General features: G+C 45.1%; 1 protein-coding gene across 2 annotated transcripts; it reads left to right on the top strand.

Annotated features, from left to right (window-relative positions):
* Positions 1 to 345: 345 nt before the first annotated feature.
* LOC122940017 (killer cell lectin-like receptor subfamily G member 1) lies at positions 346 to 13,856 on the top strand. 2 transcript variants are annotated; one of them, XM_044296313.1, is made up of 7 exons: positions 346 to 452; positions 2,160 to 2,255; positions 2,372 to 2,428; positions 7,644 to 7,745; positions 13,186 to 13,334; positions 13,453 to 13,568; positions 13,698 to 13,856. In XM_044296313.1, the coding sequence occupies exons 1-7, from the start codon at positions 440 to 442 to the stop codon at positions 13,810 to 13,812; spliced, it is 648 nt and encodes a 215-aa protein (XP_044152248.1). In that variant the 5' UTR covers positions 346 to 439; the 3' UTR covers positions 13,813 to 13,856. The 2 variants fall into 2 exon arrangements, with proteins under 2 accessions (XP_044152248.1, XP_044152247.1); XM_044296312.1 differs by having other exon boundaries at positions 2,348 to 2,428.
* The last annotated feature ends 10,476 nt before the right edge of the window (positions 13,857 to 24,332 follow it).

Here is a 24,332-nt window from a genome sequence, read left to right as displayed (position 1 = left end):
TTTAGACTAGGACTTGACTGACTGAGACCACCTTGCCGCGAGTAGGCGGGCACAGATGTGTTTTGATCAAAATATATTGGTTAAGCGTCTCAGATTTTATCATATCAGAGTGGTGGCTTAGTCCATATATAATGTTTGCATCTATTGTGTTAGTGCATTATTTTCTGTTTTCTGTTATTTTTTTTATTTTTTATGGAGGCACAAAGATCAGAAGTGGAAACAACTTGTGGTCTCCTCTGTGCACTGACTGCTCTGTACAGATGGCTGATAACTACTGACCACCGTGTTGGTTGCCCGTATGTGGGTGACAAAATGCTCTTCAGAGACACAGGAAAGGGCGACATCCTGAGAGAAGACACCACACATCTTATACTGAAGTGTCTGTAAGACCTGACACCATTCTACAGCATCTTAGGAATCCCCGTGAGCGGCTATAGACATGAAGACTCCCGGTAAGAGACATTTCTGTAATGATTTCATTGATATTGTAAAGTGTGACTTGTTAATCCGAGCGCCAGGAGATGACTGAGAATGGGGAGAAGCTGTATTTCATTATAAACCCTCCATACACTGTAACGAGCCCTGCCGATGTGTGAGCAGGACACGGGCAGAAGAAGGATTCCATTCACTGACAGCAGCAGAGATCTAGAAAACCAGAATTATATAACTGCTATAATATTTTCCTACTTTTAAAAATAAAAAACTTTGAAAAAAGCTATTTATTTTGCAACACCATATTCTGACACTGAGAAGTTTTAATCTGCAGAGCTCTGTGAGGGCTTGTTTGCAGGATGATTTTTATTGGTATCTTTCTGGGTACGTATGACTTTTTGATTATGCTTTATTCCATTTTTTTGGGGGGAGGGGGGCAAGGTGACCCAAAGCCAGCAATATCGCCATTTTAATTTTAATTTTTATTGCAGCATTCACCACACAAAAATATATATTATATATTTTATTAGTTCAGACTTTTTTCAACGTGCGATACCAATTATGTTTTTGTAAAATTGGGAAAGGGGAGTGATTTAAATTTGTATGTATTTTTTTATATTTTTAAAAAAACCTTTTTTATTTTCTTTAACTGTCCTTTTTAGTCCCCCCCCCCCCCAGGACTCTTCTGATCGCTTGTACCATAGACTGCAATATTATACTATTGCAGTCAATGGGATTTTTAAGGCTGCCTCAGGCATGGCTTTTCAGGCACCCCACTATGGCAGCCCAGGGAACCTTTTGCAAGGTTGTGATACTAACCAGAGTCAGTTGCTATTACACAGCCGCCACTCGCCGAATATGGAGGAGGCTGAGCTGGTAAACCTGCTCTACACGCTTACACAGTACAGTTACATTGTGGTGCATGTAAGAGATACAAAGGAAATAATATAAGAGCCGACTACAGGCTCAGTCTCCAGAAGCGTCAAAACTTCTTTACTGTAAGAACTGGTGAATCTGTGGAATAGACTTCCTCAGGACGAGGTCACAGCAGGAACAGGGGACGGGTTTAAAAAGGGTCTAGATGAATTCTTATAAGTACATGACATTAATGCTTATGAAAATATGTAGAAATCTGAGTCTCACTTCCTTCTGGGAGTCGCGTCCCCACCTATCCCTTGGGTTGAACTTGATGACTTATGTCTTTTTTTCAACTGTATTTACTATGTAACTATGTAATACAGATACAACAAACAATAAATTGTCACATAAGATAAAATCAGATCCGTCACTTGAACAATGACAGATCCGTCAACAGTAATCTGATGGTTTTAAGGTAGAAAAAAAATCAGGAATTCTGTGCAATATTTTCTATTATAAGGTCAGACCAGATGTAGGTTGTAAGAAGGTTTCTCTAAGTAAACTAAAACTAAACTCCGATTTGGACAATCCCTTTTATTGGATGAGTCCACAACAATAATCTGTCTATATGATGTCCTATGTGTCCAAACTTCCTGCAGCGCCACCACAGGGGGAAAAGATGTATTACACTCTCTCCATGGAACTGAATGGCCTGTCAGTGTTATAGATAGAGATGCCGGGTCCTCCAGAACCAGAGATGTCCCTTTGTGGCTGCTCTTCGCACTGGTTAATAGATGAGGGTCCTGAACAGGGGGCTCTCCCTCTGTTACTTCAGAATTACCTAATGAACGTTCTCATAATGCCCACAGATAACACCAAGATCTGGACGCCTTCCTGGAAATTCCTGATTATTACTGTCCTCCTAGGAGCCAATATTGTTCTCATCCGTATTATCGAAGCACTCGGTAAGTCTGACAACTCCTATAGAAGGCAGGAGGGTCGGCTCATTGTCACTGATGATATTACTAATTACTAATATTCATGTTTCCTTCCCTAGTTTATAATCGGGAACTCTCTGAAGCTAAACACTCTGAAATTCTGCATGAGCTCTGTATGAACAGCAGTGACATGCCCGGAGGTGAGTACCAGAGAACGCTAACTCCTCAACCGCTGATTTCTTTATGAAGAGTAACATATAACATACTACTATATATACTGTATTTTTCTCTAAATAAGACTCCTTTTTTCCCCAAAAGTGAGGCGATATGGCCGTGTGTCTTAATAAGGACATAGTATACAGGAGCACGGGGAGCGGTGAGTGTAGCACTGACTGTACTCACCGCTCCCTGGTCTTCTTTCCGGTGCCTGCTGTGCTGTGTCCTGACTGTGTATAGCGCCAGGACGTAGTGCACCGGTCACAGTGCAGAGCGGTGCCAGCAGGAGACCAGGGAGCCATGAGAGCAGGAAGAGCCGTCTGGAGCCAGGGAGGTAAGTAGTTTTATTTATTTTATGGTCTGTTCTGAGGTCTGACGAAGATTGGGGTTTGATTTCGGGATCTCGTGAAGACTGGGGATCTGATTTGAGGTCTGATGAAAAATATTTGTTTCTTATTTTCCTCCTCTAAAACCTAGGTGAATATTATGATCAGGTCCATCTTATAAAGCAAAAAATAAGGTATCTTGTTAGGGCCTATTGACAAGGCTGTAGTGTTGCTATGCCGGTGTTGTGGACCGCAAACCGAGGGTCTGCAAAACACCAGCGCATCATGGTGCGGACCCATTAACTCATTGGGTCTGCTATCCACGAGATACGGTGAAAAATAAAAGGTGTCATATCTTTTACAGTGTCTCCGCTCTGTACAGAACATGTCCTATCTTTTGCTGTATCTTGCAGAACACTTGCCACATTGAAGTCAAAGGGTCTGCACCACGATGCGACGCTCACACAGCCAGTGCCCTGTTCTGCTGACCCATGGTTTGTGGTCCACAACACAGGCATGGCGGCACTGCAGACGTGTGAACGGGCCTTTACAGATGATACTAACAGATAATACTACTACCTGATATTATTGGATTAAAAGAAATTACAACAAAAACAATAATATAAAATCTCCATAAATTTCATTGTCTTCCCTTTAACCCTTTTAAGGATCCAGACTTTTTTCTCCTTAAGGACCAGGCCATTTTTAGTATATCTGACATGTGTCAATTTATGTGGTAATAACTTTAAAACTCTATTACTTATCCAGGCCATTCTGAGATTGTTTTCTCGCCACATATTGTACTTCATGACAGTGGTAAAATTGAGTCAAAATATTTCATTTTTATTTATAAAAAAATACCACATAAAAAAAAAAAGGAAAAATTAGCAAATTTCAATTTCTCTACTTTTATAATACATAGTAATACCTCCAAAAATCGTTCTTACTTTACATTCCCCATATGTGCACTTCATTTTTGGATCATTTTGAAAATTACATTTATTTTTTTGAGATGTTAGAAGGCTTAGAAGTTTAGAAGCAAATCTTAACATTTTTAAGAAAATTTCCAAAACCCAATTTTTTAAGGAACAGTTCAGTTATGAAGCAATATGAAAAGGACGGCACTTACACAAGGTAGCTTTTAGGATGCTAGATTTATTGGTCACATATCAGTGGTTAGTGACGCGTTTCGGCACTATGTGCCTTCATCAGACTATACACACATATAAAGAAATCACTTCTTTAAATAGACCACCAGAATACAAAGGAACCGACGTCATCACAATAACTCCACCCCCAAGTGCAACAATGTAGCGAGTAACATATATACAAATACACGAGTGAACATCAAATCAGCAGCAGCGAACCATAACGTGGAAGTTTATAGATGTGCGATGGAAAACTTAGTAGCATTATATTTCAATTCCGCTAAAATAAAATGACATTAAAGTAACAAATCATAGGAAGCCATACACATTGTAATCACGGTTGAGGCCTCTTGGTTCCAACATTTGTTACCGGTGGATCCAATAAGCCTCCCTTTTTAATAGTAACTTGTTCCTGTCACCACCGCCATGAGATAATGAGACCCCCTCAGTGATTTGGTAACGTAACTGTAACTGTATCAACCGTTGGCGACGTCCTTCTCCCCTGGTTAGCGTGGCGCTATAGAGCTGCTCCAGAGACTTCCAAGCCGAGTTGCGATTTCCAGTAGCTGTGCAGCTCCTACAAGATCTAGTAGTGATAAAGCTGTTCCCTACAACAGAAGACGAGGCTGCGAGTTGAGGGTAAGAAGAACAACATTTGTTGGTGCCACCCTTGGCCTTACATACAAGTCTCCATGGAAGGGGCCCTCCCCCGTGGACCTGATGGAGAACTGCGTTACAAACACACAGACCAATGAAATAATCACACAATCTGGGACAGTCCTACACAATGTCTCCCCTCTGCCTGGGAGACAATCAGGTTAGACACTGTAGGTAACCTAATCATCTCCAGACAGTAAAACCATTATTTTTTATACGCATTAAAAAGTACCCCAAAATCCACAATATTCCAACAGACAAAGAGAGGGCTTCTGTTACAGTAACTGTGCTACCGTATGTTTCTGCTGGTGAAAATGGTATGGTATGGGGAGCAACAAATTGCCCTTTCTGATAGTGGACTTGTGTTTGCTCAGCCGGTCCGTCATCCTCATTGAAGTCTCCCCTATTAAACCACAAGGGCATTTGAGGATATAGATCACGTATCGACTATCACATGTAAACCTGCCCCGTCCCGGTATACTTTCACCTGAATGTGGGTGGGAAAAATGTGTACCTTTTATTATACTAGAGCAATTTATACAGTTTAAACAAGGGCAAGTGCCATATTTAGGGGCGGATAGTGCACTCTGTCTCAATGCGGTCTTATTGCCCCCGATGTCCGCCCTAACTATTCTATCCCTAATATTATTGGCTCTTTTGTAACACATCATAGGTGGACTGTTGGATTTCCATCATCTGTGGATACGACCTGGAAATAACATGCCAGTGTTTATTAACAATTCCCCTCAATTTCTGGGTCCAGGGATGATATTTGACAATTAATGGAATACGTGGTTCTTTTTTAGGTTTAACCCCCTGTGACCGGTCACCCCACCACTGCAGACACCACCACCCTGGGTCTTTGCTTTGAAGGTGGACCTAGAGCTATACGCCGACCGCTGCCAACAAAATACTCAGCCACACCAGGACTGTTGTAACTACACAGGCTATTCCCCCGTCCTTGGGTGAACTAGCCGGGAGGGATAACCGCCACCATTGCCCCGTGTCCCCTGATGAATCCTGGGGCATCCTGTGAAGAAACGCGTTGGGACACATGAGTATATCCCCACCCTCTCCCCTCTTGTGGTGTCTGAGTGGGGTAACATCTCTATTCATTTTTGTTAATTATTTTTGTATATATGTGAATCCTTTGGACGGAATTTCTCCCCTGTGTTAGGGCCTTACTAGGGTCATCTTAACAGGAAGAGAGTTCCAGTCTGGGCCACCCCTTGCGGGGCTTTTTTGGACCCCGTCCCTTGGACACAATCTGTAGGGCGGACCAGGACAAGCAGGGAGGGAATAGGGCCAGTTTGTTAGCACTTCTAACACAGTCTTGCCCGCCTCTCCATATAATTAGTCCAGTCCACTACCTACATGTATGTATGTTTGTTATGTAACTGTTTTTGATCACTCACCACACCAGGTCGAGTGTGTGCAGGTCTTACTCGTTGTATGTCTGTAGGGGCCGTCTTTTTATCTCCTATACGTCATTAAAAGTGAAGTTTTATTTTAGTATACTGCCCCTCATAGTTTTTCGATTTGTCTATTGAGCAGTATTCAGGGAGACACTCTTGTCTCTCCTGACCGACCAGCTTTTTTTCTTTTTTCACGCACTCGTTGCGGGAAAATGTGCGAGTGCGTTACGGGAACACCCGCGATTTTTCCGCACGAGTGCAAAACATTGTAATGCGTTTTGCACTCGCGTGAGAAAAATTGAGCATGTTTGGTACCCAAACCCGAACTTCTTCACAGAAGTTCGGGCTTGGGATCGGTGTTCTGGGCTTGGGATTGATGTTCTGTAGATTGTATTATTTCCCCTTATAACATAGTATATAAGGGAAAATAATAGCATTCTGAATACAGAATGCATAGTAAAATAGCGCTGGAGGGGTTAAAAAAATAATACTAATAATTTAACTCACCTTAGTCCACTTGATCGCGATGCCGGCATCGCCTTCTGTCTCCTTTGCTGAACAGGACCTGTGGTGAGCATTCATTACAGGTAAAAGACCTGTGGTGACGTCACTCCGGTCATCACATGATCCATCACCATGGTAAAAGATCATGTGATGGATCATGTGATGACCGGAGTGATGTCACCACAGGTCCTTTACCTGTAATGAATGCTCACCACAGGTCCTGTTCAGCAAAAGAGACAGGAGGAGATGCCGGCATCGCGATCAAGTGGACTAAGGTGAGTTAAATTATTTATTTATTTTAACCCCTCCAGCGCTATTTTACTATGCATTCTGTATTCAGAATGCTATTATTTTCCCTTATAACCATGTTATCAGGGAAAATAATAATGATCGGGTCTCCATACCGATCGTCTCCTAGCAACCGTGCGTGAAAATCGCACTGCATCCGCACTTGCTTGCGGATGCTTGCGATTTTCACGCAACCCCTGTCACTTCTATGGGGCCTGCGTTGCGTGAAAAACGCTGAATATAGAGCATGCTGCGATTTTCACGCAACGCACAAGTGATACGTGAAAATCGCAGCTCATGTGAACAGCCCCATAGAAATGAATGGATCGGTATTCAGTGCGGGTGCAATGCGTTCAACTCACGCATCGCATCCGCGCGGAATACTCGCCCGTGTGAAAGGGTCCTTAGGGGGCACACATCTGTACAAAACTACTGTGAAGGTTGTACAATGAGGGCAATACTACTGTGAGGGGGTATGCTTTTTTTAAGTATTGGGGGTGGGGTGCCAGATAAAGGACCAACCCCGGGTGCCCAACAACCTAAGCACGCCATTGATGTACTGCACTGCTCTCCACCAGAGATACTGTAGCTGCATCCCGTTATTTCCCACCACTGGGTGAGGAGTCTCTGATAGGACATTTGCAGATAGCCTGCAGGCAGAGAGAGGAAGCGACAGGCTGCAGGAAGGTAAGCACGATGCTCCTTTCCACTAGTACAATGTATTACATGTTATGTTTCTTGTATTCTGCTTCTGCTAAATGGGGAAAAAAAAATGATATATATATTTTTTTTCTCAATGATCCAATGTCTCACTCTTATTTTTTCACTCTTTGATGTCTGGTTGACTCTTGTGTCTTTCAGTTTGTCAGCGCCTTTATAACCACCATCCAACAAAACAAAGTAATACTGAATGTAAAGAACTACGTCAGGAGCTCTGTGTGAACAAGGCTGAGAGTGCTTCAGGTAAATCAAATATTTTGACAGTTCAAATATTTACATTAACCCTTAGAGAATAAGACGATTTTCTGTTTATGCATTTTCATTTTCCACTCCCCACTTTCCAGAGCCATAACTTTTTTAATTTTCCGTTCTTATAGCCTTAATGAGGCTTGTTTGTGTGGGACAAGTAGTATTTTCTAATGGCACAATTTAATATCGATTACAATGTAGTAGGACCTGCGAGCTTCTATTGGCTGATAAGGGACATGTGACCGTGGTAATGGCAGTTAGGATTTAAAGGGAGTCTGTCACCAGCATTTCACTTTTTTAACCCTTCCCACAGCTCCCTAGCATGCTTACAGTTAATAAAAACGTTACCTCTGGCATCAATCCTGGACTTATAGAACCCTCAAAAACGATCTTTATAAGATATGCAAATGAGGGCTCGCAAGTGCCCAGGGTGGCGTTACTCTCTTAGGTGCCCTGCTTGCTCAGCCTTCTCATTGCGTCCCCCCGCCCCTTCCTACCCTCTGCCCGCCCATCCTTTCCCTCTGACCGCCTTTGTACTAACTTGTTATGCTGCCAAAATCCCGCGCCGGCGCACTCATTCCTTTGGCCGGCGCATGCGCACTGCGATGCCCATTCCTTGTACGGCATCACAGTAACTATTGCGCATGCGCCGGCCAAAGGAATGAGTGCGCCGGCGCGGGATATCGGCAGCATAACAAGTTAGTACAAAGGCGGTCAGAGGGAAAGGATGGGCGGGCGGAGGGTAGGAAGGGGCGGGGGGATGCAATGAGAAGGCTGAGCAAGCAGGGCACCTAAGAGAGTAACGCCGCCCTGGGCACTTGCGAGCCTTCATTTGCATATCTTATAAAGATCGTTTTTGAGGGTTCTATAAGTCCAGGATTGATGCCAGAGGTAACGTTTTTATTAACTGTAAGCGTGCTAGGGAGCTGTGGGAAGGGTTAAAAAAGTTAAATGCTGGTGACAGACTCCCTTTAAGTGAAGGCTGGCAGGCTTGTATTAGATAATGCAGGTCATTTTCTGGGAATATTTCGAGAACGGTACGTCCTAGAGACCTGAGACCCCCGCAGGATTTCTTTTCAGGTAGCAAGGGATGTGTATACCAAGTTTCGTTGAAATGGGTGGTTGCGTTTTTGAGTTTTCGCGGAACATACATACATACATACATACACACACACATACGTCCTTTTATATATATATAATATATATATACAAAGGAAAAATGGCGGCACTGGCCACAAACAAATGAAAATAGGGTGCACGATCCTAGGGTATAGACTTCTCACCCCACAAATAGAATCCAGAAGAAGGACGGCTCTCCAGTAAGGTGAAAAAAATGATGATACCTTTATTCAACCATCCGGTGCAACGTTTCGGCTCTAAATGAGCCTTTTTCAAGCAGAGATACAAGGTGAGTGGAAACAAACTTATAGGTGAATCAATTAACAAAGGCACACCCAGGAGGTGGCTACACAATTACAAACATGTGAGTAAATCCTAAAGACACATCCCACATCGGGTGTGTTCACAAAACAAATCAATGTCATGATAAGAAAGTGCAAAACACTAAGTGCTGGATAAAAAACATATATATCACATAGTTACACATTGCAAGTGCATTTATAAATTACATAATCCATGTGGATCCAGGGACACGTACATCGATCGGGCACACATGACTAATCGATGCGTGCGTCCGGTAACCCATACGTGTAAAGAACAGAGTGGGAGCATAGAGATATGGACATATTCGGCATCACCTGGAGACACATTCCATGCGGCTATACGGTATGGTAAACATTCCGACACATAGACACGGCGTAACCTTCATCCCGGACTTGAAACGTCATCAAAGCCTGCCGACATCACTGCGTCATCAAGACGCCCTTGGCTGGTAACGGCGCATGCCCAGTATCGATCTATGTTACAGAGCGCCATCTTTAAAGCTGGCAAAATACCCTTAACCTGTGTGACAACATACTATGATGTATTAAAGCATCAAACCTGTATAAAACCAGAGTGTGGCGGTCAAGACAGGTAGTGACAACAAGGTAAACCAATGTGTCAACAAACCATACCCTGGTATCAATCCTGTACACACACGGGAACCGCAGTGTGTAAACAGGTACACACCATGGGTGTCATACCACAGCTAACACTCAAGAGGGCTCTCCTCTCCAGGTATACAGATGCCACAGGGGGTAAATTCAGCCGGCCAAAAGAAAAAATCTGGGCTGCAACGCCGCAAACCAGTACCACAGAATATGTGTATATATATATAAGTCCCAGGAGGTTCGCCGGTCCTAGTGATATGGAAAAATATATAAAAAGCACAATAAAACTGTAATAAATCATAATATTCTATACACATAGCCCATGGAAATAACGCTCCTGTGTATGATGCTCCTGTGTCCAATTCCTCCACTTGCTCCTGCCCAAGAAAGTGCTGAAGTGTAAAATAGTGATCTAAAAATAAAATAGAAAAATATATGAATATACATTTTTTTAAAAGAGAAATCTTGAAACAGATGTTAATAATCTCTTAGTGTGCACACACGATACAGGACATTAACCTGATGACTACTGGAGGCAAACCACCCCTCATACCACGTCACCAAAGTAAAACTCAATATTCAAGCCTTTAGGTTTTAGGCTGTCCAGTCTATGGATCCAGCTCAGTTCCCGACGTTTAAGCATTTTGGACCTATCCCTATATACCCGCAGAGTATAACCTTGGTATCCAAAAACTGAATATCAGTTTTTGAATGGACAAGAGTGAATTGCAGACTAGAGTCATGACTATTCAAAAAGGTATAAAAATCAATCAACTGATCTTCACTACCAGTCCACATTAGGAAGATGTCGTCGATGTATCGCCACCACCTCAGCACATGTCTGAAGTGGTGGGATAGAAAGACGACATCTTCCTCGAAACACTGCATAAAAATATTTGCATACGTGGGGGCCACGTGAGACCCCATTGCCACGCCACGCAACTGCAAATAAAATGTGTCTTGAAAAAGAAAGTAGTTACGCCGAAGAACAATATCAAGCAGAGTGATGATAAACCCGGAAGCTTGAGGAGTATATGTTGATGACAACTTTCATGTACAATGGATGTGTACAATGAAGTTACATCGAATGATGCTAATATCAAGGAAGAATCATGTGGTACATCAATATGTTGTAATTTGACAAGGAAATCGGTGGTGTCTTGTATATAGGAAGACCCCCCCCCAATAGAAAATTCACGTAGTGTTTTGTCCAGAAAGATAGCTATGTTGCTGGAGATGGAATCAGACCCCGAGACTATGGGACGTCCCGGGGGATCGATGAGTTTTATACAGGTTTGATGCTTTAATACATCATAGTATGTTGTCACACAGGTTAAGGGTATTTTGCCAGCTTTTAAGATGGCGCTCTGTAACATAGATCGATACTGGGCATGCGCCGTTACCAGCCAAGGGCATCTTGATGACGCAGTGATGTCGGCAGGCTTTGATGACGTTTCAAGTCCGGGATGAAGGTTACGCCGCGTCTATGTGTCGAAATGTTTACCATACTGTATAGCCACATGGAATGTGTCTCCAGGTGATGTCGAATATGTCCATATCTCTATGCTCCCACTCTGTTCTTTACACGTATGGGTTACCGGACGCACGCATCGATTAGTCATGTGTGCCCGATCGATGTATGTGTCCCTGGATCCACATGGATTATATAATTTAGAAATGCACTTGCAATGTGTAACTATGTGATATATATGTTTTTTATCCAGCACTTAGTGTTTTGCACTTTCTTATCATGACATTGATTTGTTTTGTGAACACACCCGATGTGGGATGTGTCTTTAGGATTTACTCACATGTTTGTAATTGTGTAGCCACCTCCTGGGTGTGCCTTTGTTAATTGATTCACCTATAAGTTTGTTTCCACTCACCTTGTATCTCTGCTTGAAAAAGGCTCATTTAGAGCCGAAACGTTGCACCGGATGGTTGAATAAAGGTATCATCATTTTTTTCACCTTACTGGAGTGCCGTCCTTCTTCTGGATTCTATATATATATATATATATATATATATATATATATATATACTATATTCTAACTATATATTTTTATTTTATTTTATTTACTGTATTATATTTAGATTATTATTATTTTTTTTATTCACAGGGAAGGGGTTTGGGTGTCTGATGGGGTTAACTGCAGCGGAGGGGGAAGGGCAGGCACAGCTCACTGGTCACACAGCTCCCCAAACATCAGGGAGCACAAAGGAAGGGCTATGAATGTGTGAGGGGGACTGAAGGGGTTAACTCTGTAGCTGAGGGGGAAGGGAGGGCAATTCCATAGCTCCTTTCTCCTCAGCGCTGGAGAGGAGACTGACAAGCAGCTCCGATCTCCTCAGCAGTTAGGAGTATACCGCGGAGGGTTTATAGCGCACACTCTCCAGCTCCTCAGCACTGTCTGGATTGACTGACCAATCACAGCGAGCATCAGACGGGGACAGCTGTGATTGGTCACAACACCTATGACAGAGACAATCAGCTGATGTCACTGTCCTGTCACTGTCTGTTTACCCAGGACAAGAATGCTGGGTCCTAGTGCCTGAAGTACCTGCAAGTTAGGAGGAGCATTCTTATCCAAGGTCCTGAATGTGTTAATTCATTGTGTTTTTCAACAATTCTATGTAGATGGTTCTCACTGCTTTTTGGTTCTTTGCTTTTGGGGAGAATCTGGATGACAACCGTGGCCTCTGCTCCAACCTGTAGAGGATGGTCACCATTTGACATTGCTGGACACTAACGCTCCTTTAGAAAATGACGTGGCCATCTTAATTGAAGAAACCGTGCAAATTATTATGCAGCAACACAATGACGTCAGCCCGCTGATCGGGCGCGGTGAAGTCACGCGTCACGCCCCAAAAGTTTTTCCTTGATAACTGCTACGTGTATAAGGACATTAAATGTAGATTTACATGGCCCAATGTTCGGGCAGAACGCTCGTTACCGACAATCGTCCCGTCTAAAGGTGCCGCAGATCACCTGATGAACAAAGTGAAACGTTCGTTCATTGGGTGAAATGATCAGAGTCGAGGACGCCTCAATCATCGTTCCCGGGCAGCAGACGGTGCTCTCTAATCAGCTCTCTACTGCCCTGGAGCAATCATTTTGTATAGGGACGAGCGATAGAAGCAGCGATCCCTCCCCCTCATACTGTGGAGGAGATCGCTGCATGTAAATACAGAGCTTCACCTCCACTGAACGAGCAGCCGACTGTCCTCGCCCGGGGTAAATCCACCCTTAGTCTCTCGGTACATCTGCCGAACACCTTGGAGTAAAACCTCAGCGCTGCGCATTATTCCTTACACACGTCTTATGAATGTAAATGGCGCTCCTACTATTACTGGATCTATAAAGAAGCTTCAAACTCTTCCAGGTTGTCTTCTGTGTCCTAATGGTTGGATTCTACATGGAGACGACTGTTATTACTACTCAGATGTACCATACAGAACATGGAACCAGAGCCGGGATCAGTGTGAGAAGATGGGAGCTGATCTACTGGTCATAAAGAACCAGGAACAGCAGGTATGGCGTCTATGTCCATGTATGAGGAGATTATAGGAGGAGAAGACCGGCCGCAGTCCGCTGTGTCATCACATCTAGTTATATCTGTCATGTCAGGATTGTTCCTCATTTATTACAGGAGTTTATAGAGAGAAATCTCCCTCTGTGGTGGATAGAGGACACATTCTGGATAGGACTTCACCGTGATGGAGACGGCTGGAGATGGGTGGATGGAGAACATTATAACAGCAGCTTGTGAGTGACCTCCTGACACTAGCACACACTGGTCATTACTGGGAATATAGATAATTACCAGGGTCTGGACTTCTCTTATAATTACTGATTTCTCATAATTTCTCCTTGTTTTATTCTCTTGTTGCTCAGGATCCAGACACGACCATCCGGACGCTGTGTATTAATGATTAGATCTGGTTATAATCAGGAGGACTGCAGCTCTACATACAGATGGATTTGTCTAAAGAAAGCCGTGAGGATCTGACCTTTATGTAATGTACATGAAGCTGAATAAAGTTATAAAAACTTTCCATTAGATCTGTGGGTTCGGGTGACTGCAGACACGGCAGATTTGTTACAGACATTTCTGTCTCATTCCTCTGACTGGAGCCGGCAGAGAATCATCAACTTGATAATTGGAACAAATTTTTTTGAGATTTAGAAATTTCTCTAAGAAATCCAACAATCTTTTTCTACATCAAAATAACAGAACATTAACCCGTAGAGGACCCTCACCATACATGTACGGCGCTGGTGGACGTGACTTAAGGACTAGCACAGTACATGTATGGCGGGCTGATCGGACGGGTGCATGAGCTGCTCCCGCCCGATCAGCGGCACAGACCCGGTAGTCACTGACAGCCGGGCCCCTGCTGCATACTCCGGCATCCGTGAAAACACTGATGCCGGTGTATTAACCACTTGCATGCCATGGTCAAAGCTGGCTGCGGCACGCAGAGGGTTTGCGGAGGGTACGGGTTTCCTCCACTTCCCCATCAGGTCTCCGTGCTGCAGTGACGGGGACCCGATGGCAGAAAAGGCAGCCCGATGCCTTCTATAGGCATCGGGGTTTGCCTTCTACGGAAGCCTGTCAGCAAAAAAGCTGACAAGCAATGCATTATAATACAAGATGTATTGTAATGCATTGCAGAGGGGATCAGACCACAGAGGTTGAAGTCCCAGAGTGGGACAAAAATAAAAAGTAAAAAGTAAAAAAAAAAAGTTTTTTCCCCAAAATAAAACACATAAAATTGTAAAAAATAAATAAAAAAAAAGATAAAAATGAAAAACACACATATTGGGTATTGGCACATCTGTAACGACCGGCTATATAAAAATATCACATGATCCACCCCCTCACCTTAACGCCGGAAAAACAAATTAAATAAACGCTGTGCTAAAACAACCATTTTTTTGTCACCTTACATCACAAAAAGTGCAACACTAAGCGATCAAAAAGGCGTATGCCCCCCAAAATAGTACTAATACAACCGTCACCTCATCCCACAAAAAATGAGCCCCTACATAAAACAATTGGGCAAAAAATAAAAACACTATGGCTCTTAGAATATGGAGACACTAAAACATGATTTTCTTTTGTGTCAATAATGCTTTTATTGTGTTAAAAGTGAAAAAAATACAATTTTTTTTACAAATATTAGGTATCACCCCATCCATAACAACCAGGTCTATTAAAGTATCACAAGACCTAACCCCTCAGGTGAACATCGTAAAAAAAAAAAAAAAAGGTGTTAAAAAAGCCTAATATCACACCCCAAAAATTAATACACACCCCAAATAGTACCAATCAAACGTCATCTCATCCCAAAAAAATGAAAACTATAGCTTTCAGAATACTGTATGGAGACACAAAAAAAATCACAGTAGTAGCAGAACCAAAAAACAGCAGTGTGATAGCAAGGCCCAGTGGCATGCATATGATTAAAAATAAATATTATCAGATATACGCCAATTTTTGACGTATATCGGGCGCAGATTCTGTTGCAAATGAGATTTACTGCCTAATTTGGGACTTGCTCACACCAGGTCTAACAAAGGGGACGGGCCGGTAGGATCGTCTTATTTATCATTTTTTACGTCTGTTCTAGGCATAGAAAATAGTTTAAATCTACGCTAGCAAGGGAGCGGGCTTAGACAAGCGGTGCTTAGACAAGTTATGCAGAGCCCATGCCCTCTACAAATGTGATGGTTTGATCGCAGAGTGTGAAATTTTGCAATTAAATATTTATAACATGCCAAACAAGTCTCCTGACTCCTCATCCCCAAGTGTCCAAGATTCCCTCACAGCGCAGCCATAGATTATAATACTTCTGTCCGGCATAACCCCAGTGCCGATCTGTAGGGACTGGAAAGGGAAGGAGCATGTGGGCCATTGCTCAATGGTTAAGGAGGTTAGAAAAACATATCTGCTTTCTTCCAGAAATGGGGCCACATCTGTTGCATCTGGTATTGTATCTCACCTTCATTACAAACCTGCATGAATATCTCTCTGTAGGTACATTATAGTCTACACCTGTGACGGCTGACCTCTGGCACTCCAGCTGTGGTAAAATTACAACTCCCAAGATGCACAGAAATACCCCCATTGTGGCCCTAATCTTATGTCTTGTCACATGGCAGGGCCCAAACATAAAGGAGCACCTAGGGTCTTTCAGATAAACTGAAAATGGTTCAGGCCCCATTGCACACAAACTGAACTGTAGTGAAAGGCAACAAGTCCAAGAAAATGGAGCAACATGTCTCCAGCTATGTTGCAAATTCCAGTTTGTTCACAAGATACAAGAACACAGATAGGGCTGTAATGACAAGCTGGCACTCAAGGATAGTGACTGGTCGTACAACGTCTCTTTAGCCCCATCAATCCCTATATGACGCGGTGCACCATAACAGGCCCCTGCCCGGCAAGGTAGAAACCGCTATCAACTAGTCACCTACAGAGTATATAAAGGGACAGTGTCCAGAACCGTCTGTAGGAACAGTAATGGATCACTAATTCCCAAAATTATGTCATAACAGCTTTGTGTGGCAGGACATAGTCATAAAAAATGAAATTAGGAAAATTAAGGAAACAAATCAGAAAAGGTACGATTAGATCCAATGTCTAAAAAAATAATTAGCTCCACGACCCATACCAAAGGGATCCCTTTCCTGCCTGGAAAACCCACAAACTAAACAGAAAATGAGAATAAATTGAATTCCTGACCCCCCCCCGTTCTTTTTGGTATTAAATAAAATTAATCATTCGCAACCGTATGGTACGTTTCAAAACAGGGGTAATTACAGAGGCCTGGTTGTGATGGGCAACTGGGGCAGTAAATCCGGGTGTCTCTCCTCTTTCCATGTTTGCTACACACCCGGCATCTTTTCTGTGGGTAAGTTTTGCTGGTAGTGGCAGGGACGGGGTGAGGGAAATGGCGTTCTGAAAGCCTTCAAACGTCCTCCGATTCGAAGGCTTGCCCAGGTGCAGGAGACTCTCAATCACCTTCTCCTGGTACTCGAGGAAGTTGAGGTTTCCCTGGGACTTTTTAAATAAAATAAAACTATTGTAGGTAGCAATCTGGATGAGGTAGATTGCTACCTTTTTATACCAGGCCCTGTTTTTTTCCTTCACCAGGTAGGGTTGAAGCGCCTGGTGCGAGAGGTCTACACCTCCCATAAATTTATTGTAGTCTGTCACACAGACTGGTTTGTGCTTGTCTGCCGTAGCCCCCCCCCCTCTCCCTAACTGCCACTGTGGTGTCTGCATGCAAGGTGGTCAGCATGTGGACATCCTTCCTGTCCTTCCACTTCACGGCAAGCAGCTGGTCACTTGCGAGGGCGAAGGATGTTGCTTTCCCCAAACGTTTGTTGACCAGCGGTTGTGGGTATCCAACTCTATTTTTGCGCACTGTCCCACAAGCCCCTGTGTTTGCAGAATGGAGGGATTTATAAAGGGGTATACTGGTATAAAATTATCTGTGTACACGTGGTACCCTTTGTGCAGGAATGGCACCAATAGATCCCACACAATTTTGCCTGATGTTCCAATATTTTCGGGGCAGCCTGGGGGGTTAAGTTGGGAGTCTCTGCCCTCATAAATAGACAGACCGCAGGTGTAGCCGGTTGTGCTCTCGCGCACCTTATACAATTTTACCCCATATCTGGCACGCTTGGAGGGAATATATTGACAGAAGGAAAGGCGGCCTTTAAAACTAAAAAGGGACTCATCAACGGATAAATTTTTTTCAGGGGTATATAATTTCAAGAATAAATCTGTAAGGAGGGAAATAATGGGTCTCAATTTATTTAGGCGGTCGAAGGCTGGGTCAGTTCTGGGGGGGCTTGGGAATTATCAGAAAAATGCATAAACCGCATTAGGACTTCATAGCGGTTACGGGACATAACTGCTGCAAACACAGGGGATGAGTGGACAGTACTGGCAGCCCAATAGGATCGGACAGAGTTTTTTTTTTACGATGCCGATGTCCAGGGTAAGCCCCCAAATTTTTTTTATTTCAGGGACACTTGTGGGGGTCCACCATCTTACATAAAATAGACGTGGGCTTTTGTACAGCAAACTATGTGGCATACAAATTAGTTTGCTGCACAATTAACTCAAGGACTTTATCATCCACAAATAAATGAAAAAAATCATAAGGGGTAAAATTGGCGATATCCACAATAATTTGGGGAGTGGATAAAAATTGGGGTAGAGGAGGTGGCGACTTCTACCACCATAGGGCTATGGGGTCTGGGGTTGGAATCGGAGTCCCCGCTATGTGAAAATATTTCCGCCTCTGAAGCGGTGTCAGATTCTGAGTGGTCAGAGCAGAGAAATTCGTAGGCCTGCTCCGCACTTAACAATCTCCGAGCCAGTTATTTTTTCTGTAAAGCTCAGAAAGAAATTAAAATAACTGACTGTCCCTAATAGACTGGTAATGGACGGCAAGTGACTGACACCCACTGACGGACTGACACCTACCGACTGACTGACACCCACCAACTGACTGACACCCACTGACCGCCAGTAACAGACGGACACAGGGTCTCTAATAAAGATAATTGACCGTCACTAATAGATGTCTAATGACGGACGCCTAATCACGGACACCCACTGACCGCCAGTTACTGATGGACAGTTTATAATTAGATTTGTTTTCCACAGTATATAATCACAGAGCCAGGACAGAAGTCTGATCTCTCTCTCTACTCACAGAACAACTGCGCTGAGGGGAGAGAGAAGCGCGGCCCCTGTCCTGGCTGTGTTTTGGAAATATAATGGATGTGATCTCCATGATAGGGTTATTATGGAGACCACATGATCAGGGACCATTATTATTGGTCCCTGATGGTTACTGTGCTGAAGGCAGATCTTCAGTACAGTAACCAGTGCGCATGTCTGCACCATTATTATATTTTTTTTATTAGATGGGGGGGGGGCGCCCTAATAACTTTATTTAATTAATATATCTGGGGCCATATCTGGGAGACCCGATCGGGGCATAATTTTAACTTCTCTCTCCTCTCCTGAGGAGCGAGACCTTTCTAATACCAGCTGTGAGCGGCGGCAGCTGGCTTTCAGTCTGCGCATGCACCGGGCCGCCGCCATCTTTCTTGCGGGTAAGTGGGGGTGGGGGGTGAGGATTGGGACCCAGTTTAGGAGCAGAAGCGCTGGGGGACCCGATCGCTGCACCGGAGACTTTCTCTCTCCTCTCTTACATGAGAGGAGGGAGAAAGTTTAGTGTGGGCAGCTCCGCTGCCGGCATTTTCTGTGATCGCCGTGATAAAGTGTATCACGGCGATCACGTGATCAGAGACCGCTTGTCACGGTCTCTGATCACTGTCCCGAGCCCGCAGCTACCGGAGGTACAGCACTTGATTTTAGCGCTAACTTGGGCTGAAGTGCCGCCGTAAAAAGGCGGCGCTCCAGCCCAAGGCCCCTTAGTGACCGCCGTAAAAACACGTATGAGTGGTCACTAAGGGGTTAACATGATTTTGAATGTGATTGCTTAATTCTGAACACAGCTACATCCCCAGTTATAAGAGGGTGTGCACACTTATGCAACCACATTATTTTATTTTTTATTTTTTGTTTTCTTCCCTCCACTTAAAAGCTTTCATTTTGTTTTTCAATTGAGTGGTACAGTTTATGGCCTCATGCACACGACAGTGTTTTTTCACTGTCAGTGATTTGGCTTCAGTGGTCCGTGTCCGATTTTGCTTCAGTTGTGTTTCCTTGTGTCTTCCTTTTCTTTTGTCTGACAGGGGAAAAAAAAGGAAGGTTAATGAAAAGTGTAATTTTATTGCACCAAGGTTTTGTAGAAAAAAACGGACGCGGACACGGATGACATACCAGTTGTGTATCCGTTTTTTTTGACGGACCCATTGACTTGAATGGGTCTGTCCTCCGTTTTCCACTGACAAGAATAGAACAGGTTATATTTTTTTGACGGACTGGAATCACGGACGCGAAGAAAAAACAGAGGACTATCAGTTTTTTTTCACAGCTCCATAGAAATTAATGGGACCTCCGCTAAACTGTGAAAAATGACGGAACGGACGCGGATGCACACAACGGTTGTGTGCATGAAGCCTATAGGTCACATTAAAGGTGGAAACAGTTCAGAAATGATTTATCTATGTCTCATTTTTTTACAGCACAGAAACCTGACATTTTAACAGGGGTGTGTAGACTTTTTATATCCACTGTATGTGGTGAGTGCGTGTATGAGTGCGTCCATGTATGTGGTGAGTGCGTCCATTAAGTTGGGGAGGGGTCCTGCACAAATATTTGCTGTGGGGCCCAGTCAGTTCTAGCTACGCCCCTGGCTGAGCTGTAATACCAGGAACAGCCAGTATACGATGTACAGCGCTGTGCTTGGTCACCTCTTCATACAGCTGATCGGCGGCGGGGGGGCCGGGAGTCAGACTCCTACCGAACTGATATCGATGCTCTATCCTGAGGACGGCCATCAATATAACAATCCATTTTATGTGATTCCAAAGATTGTTGAATGTCTATAATATCATTTCACAGTGAGGGATATCAAGGTAAGAGAATATGTCAGCAGTATCTAGACACTTTACTGATGTCCACAAGGGGGATTTATCCTCCTTCACTTGTAGTGGAACAGAAAGGGCGTCTCGACCATTCAGAGGTGGAGATCACAGGAGAAGCTTTTGGCCAGAGAAACATGTGGGATTTTCATGTTAGAAACTAGAGCTCCGACCGCCCGAAAAAACCGGCAGGATGTGACCTATTACTATTAACTTCACAGGGGCGGAGCCTAGCTGCAGAGCCGGATGCACGCACCCGCGTGAGCTCTGCAGAGGATCGCTGGTGAGCAGGCTTTTTAGCTCCTTTTTACAGCACCAACATGGGCAAAACTACCAGGGATAAGGCAAAGGAGACCCCTGGAACCGGCAAAGCGCTGCCTGGTCAAGGAGATTTAGACCGTTTTGTGAGAAAAGCGGCCCCCCAGAGTGTGAGGCGCAATGACAAAATGGCGCAGAGATCAGAGACGCCGGAGGCCTCCGATTCAGATGACGGAGCAGGCAGTGAAGCTGCAGCGCCTGGGGTAAAAGAGGACTTACCTGTCTCTAGAACCTTTATGAGGCAATTGTTATCGGAGGCACTAGATCCCCTGGTTATGGAACTAAAAGAGTTCAAACATGATCTCAAACAACAAAATGACCGGGTGGAGGTGCTGGAAAATGCACAAGCGGCCATTGTAGATTTTAATACCGCAGTCTCCCATAATATGGATCATGCACAAGCTCATCTAAATTCTCTATACAGCCAGATAGAAGATCAGGACAATAGGGGCAGGCAAAATAACTTGCGGCTAAGAGGATTCCCAGAGTCTATTCAGGCAGACGCCATCATGCCCACTCTAATGGAATTTTTCAAGAGCTTACTGCAGGAGGGGGACAACATGGACTTTACTCTAGAAAGAGCACACAGGGCCCTGCGCCCACCGCCTGGCCCGACTGAGCCCCCAAGAGATATTGTCTGTAAGCTGCTTAGCTTCCAGGCGAAAGAATATGTGCTTAAAGCTGCCAGAGCCAAATCACAAGTCTCATTTGCGGGCTCTAATATCCTGATTTACCAGGCCCTCTCACCGATGACACTAAGAAAAAGGAAAGCACTCAAGCCCTTATTGGACATTTTGAGAGGACGCAAAATCATCTACCGCTGGCTATACCCATTCGGTCTGCTGATAAGCTTTCCAGATAGAAAGATTACAATCAGGTCACCTGCCGACCTCAGAAGGGTCTATGAAAAATTTGATATAGCTGACCTACAGATTGAAGACTGGAACCCGGTCCAGGAACTAACACAGCTTCCAGCATTACCATTGATAGCCCCCTGGACACCGGTGGGCCCGGGACGACCCCAGCGTCAGAGGAAAAGAATGAAGAAGCATCGCTCTTGCAGCCCGGCACTGGACAATGATTGAGTATATAGTATTTATGCATAGGATTTTATCTGATATGTGCCTTAGGCCTCATGCACAAGACCGTTTTTTACGGTCCGCAAAAACGGGGTCCGTAGATCCGTGATCCGTGACCGTTTTTTCGTCCGTGGGTCTTCCTTGATTTTTGGAGGATCCACGGACATGAAAAAAAAGTCGTTTTGGTGTCCGCCAGGCCGTGCGGAGCCAAACGGATCCGTCCTGAATTACAATGCAAGTCAATGGGGACAGATCCGTTTGACGTTGACACAATATGGTGCAATTGCAAACGGATCCGTCCCCCATTGACTTTCAATGTAAAGTCAGGAGTCCCTTTTATACCATCGAATCGGAGTTTTCTCCAATCCGATCGTATATTTTAACTTGAAGCGTCCCCATCACCATGGGAACGCCTCTATGTTAGAATATACTGTCGGATATGAGTTAGATCGTGAAACTCAAATCCGACAGTATATTCTAACACAGAGGCGTTCCCATGGTGATGGGGACGCTTCAGGTTAGAATATACTGAAAAACTGTGTACATGACTGCCCCCTGCTGCCTGGCAGGTGCTGCCAGGCAGCAGGGGGCAGACCCCCCCCCCCCTGTTTTTAACTCATTGGTGGCCAGTGCGGCCGGCCCCCCCTCCCCCTGTAGTTAACTCTTTATTGTCCAGTGTGGCCGGCCCCCCTCCCTCCCCTGTAGTTAACTCATTGGTGGCCAGTGGGCCCCCCTCCCTCCCTTATAGTTAACTCATTAATGGTCAGTGGGCCCCCCTCCCTCCCCTGTAGTTAACTCTTTGTTGTCCAGTGCGGCTGGCCCCCCCCCTGTAGTTAACTTGTTGGTGGCCAGTGGGCCACCCCCTCCCTCCCCTGTAGTTAACTCTTTGTTGTCCAGTGCGGCCGCCCCCCCCCCTCCCTCCCCTGTAGTTAACTCGTTGGTGGCCAGTGGGCCCTCCCCCCTCCCTCCCCCTCCTAATTAAAATCTCCTATCATTGGTGGCAGCGGAGAGTACCGATCGGAGTCCCAGTTTAATCGCTGGGGCTCCGATCGGTAACCATGGCAACCAGGACGCTACTGCAGTCCTGGTTGCCATGGTTACTTAGCAATTTGTAGAAGCTTCATACTTACCTGCGAGCTGCGATGTCTGTGTCCGGCCGGGAGCTCCTCCTACTGGTAAGTGACAGGTCTGTGTGGCTTAATTGCTTAATGATCTGTCACTTACCAGTAGGAGTAGCTCCCGGCCGGACACAGACATCGCAGCTCGCAGGTAAGTATAATGCTTCTACATATTGCTAAGTAACCATGGCAATCGGGACTGCAGTAGCGTCCTGGTTGCCATGGTTACCGATCGGAGCCCCAGCGATTAAACTGGGACTCCGATCGGTACTCTCCGCTGCCACCAATGATAGGGGGGGAGATTTTAATTAGGAGGGGGCGGGCCCACTAGCCACCAACGAGTTAACTACAGGGGAGGGAGGGGGGGCCAGCCGCACTGGACAACAAAGAGTTAACTACAGGGGAGGGAGGGGGGGCCAGCCGCACTGGACAACAAAGAGTTAACTACAGGGGAGGGAGGGAGGGTCAGCCGCACTGGACAACAAAGAGTTAACTACAGGGGAGGGGGGCCCACTGGCCACCAACGAGTTAACTACAGGGGAGGGAGGGGGGGGGGCGGCCGCACTGGACAACAAAGAGTTAACTACAGGGGAGGGAGGGGGGCCCACTGGCCACCAACGAGTTAACTACAGGGGAGGGAGGGGGGGGGGGCGGCCGCACTGGACAACAACAAGTTAACTACAGGGGAGGGAGGGGGGCCACTGGCCACCAATGAGTTAACTACAGGGGAGGGAGGGGGGGGCGGTCGCACTGGCCAGCAATATGTTAACTACAGGGGGGGGGCCTGCCCCCTGCTCCCTGCTGCCTGGCAGCACCTGCCAGGCAGCAGGGGGCAGTTATGTACACAGTTCTTAGTATATTCTAACCTGAAGCATCCCCATCACCATGGGAACGCCTCTGTGTTAGAATATACTGTCGGATCTGAGTTTTCACGAAGTGAAAACTCAGCTCTGGAAAAGCTTTTATGCAGACGGATCTTCGGATCCGTCTGTATGAAGGTAACCTACGGCCACGGATCACGGACACGGATGCCAATCTTGTGTGCATCCGTGTTCTTTCACGGACCCATTGACTTGAATGGGTCCGTGAACCGTTGTCCGTCAAAAAAATAGGACAGGTCAGATTTTTTTGACGGACAGGATACACGGATCACGGTCTCGGCTGCAAAACGGTGCATTTTGCGATTTTTCCACGGACCCATTGAAAGTCAATGGGTCTGCGAAAAAAAACCGGAAAATGGCACAACGGCCACGGATGCACACAACGGACGTGTGCATGAGGCCTTATATTGATATGTATCCTTCACTGATTCTGTGTTGCATTAGCTGCCTGCTCACCTCCCTAGATCCTCTAGGTGGCAGCCTACGCCCACAATTCCCACACTATTCTGTGTGGATCATCAGTTGTTCCTTAAAGGAGCTATGTTTTTGGTT

The sequence above is a fragment of the Bufo gargarizans genome, chromosome 6, assembly GCF_014858855.1.
Source record: "Bufo gargarizans isolate SCDJY-AF-19 chromosome 6, ASM1485885v1, whole genome shotgun sequence".
NCBI lineage: Eukaryota > Metazoa > Chordata > Amphibia > Anura > Bufonidae > Bufo > Bufo gargarizans.
This window is presented reverse-complemented; position numbering and strand designations above follow the sequence as displayed.

Excerpts from the sequence above, each read along its gene's own strand:
- LOC122940017 (XM_044296312.1), top strand. Across the intron at positions 2,256-2,347 it reads CCGTATTATCGAAGCACTCG|TTTATAATCGGGAACTCTCT; the intron begins GTAAGTCTGACA and ends TTCCTTCCCTAG. Across the intron at positions 7,746-13,185 it reads CAAGGCTGAGAGTGCTTCAG|GTTGTCTTCTGTGTCCTAAT; the intron begins GTAAATCAAATA and ends AAACTCTTCCAG.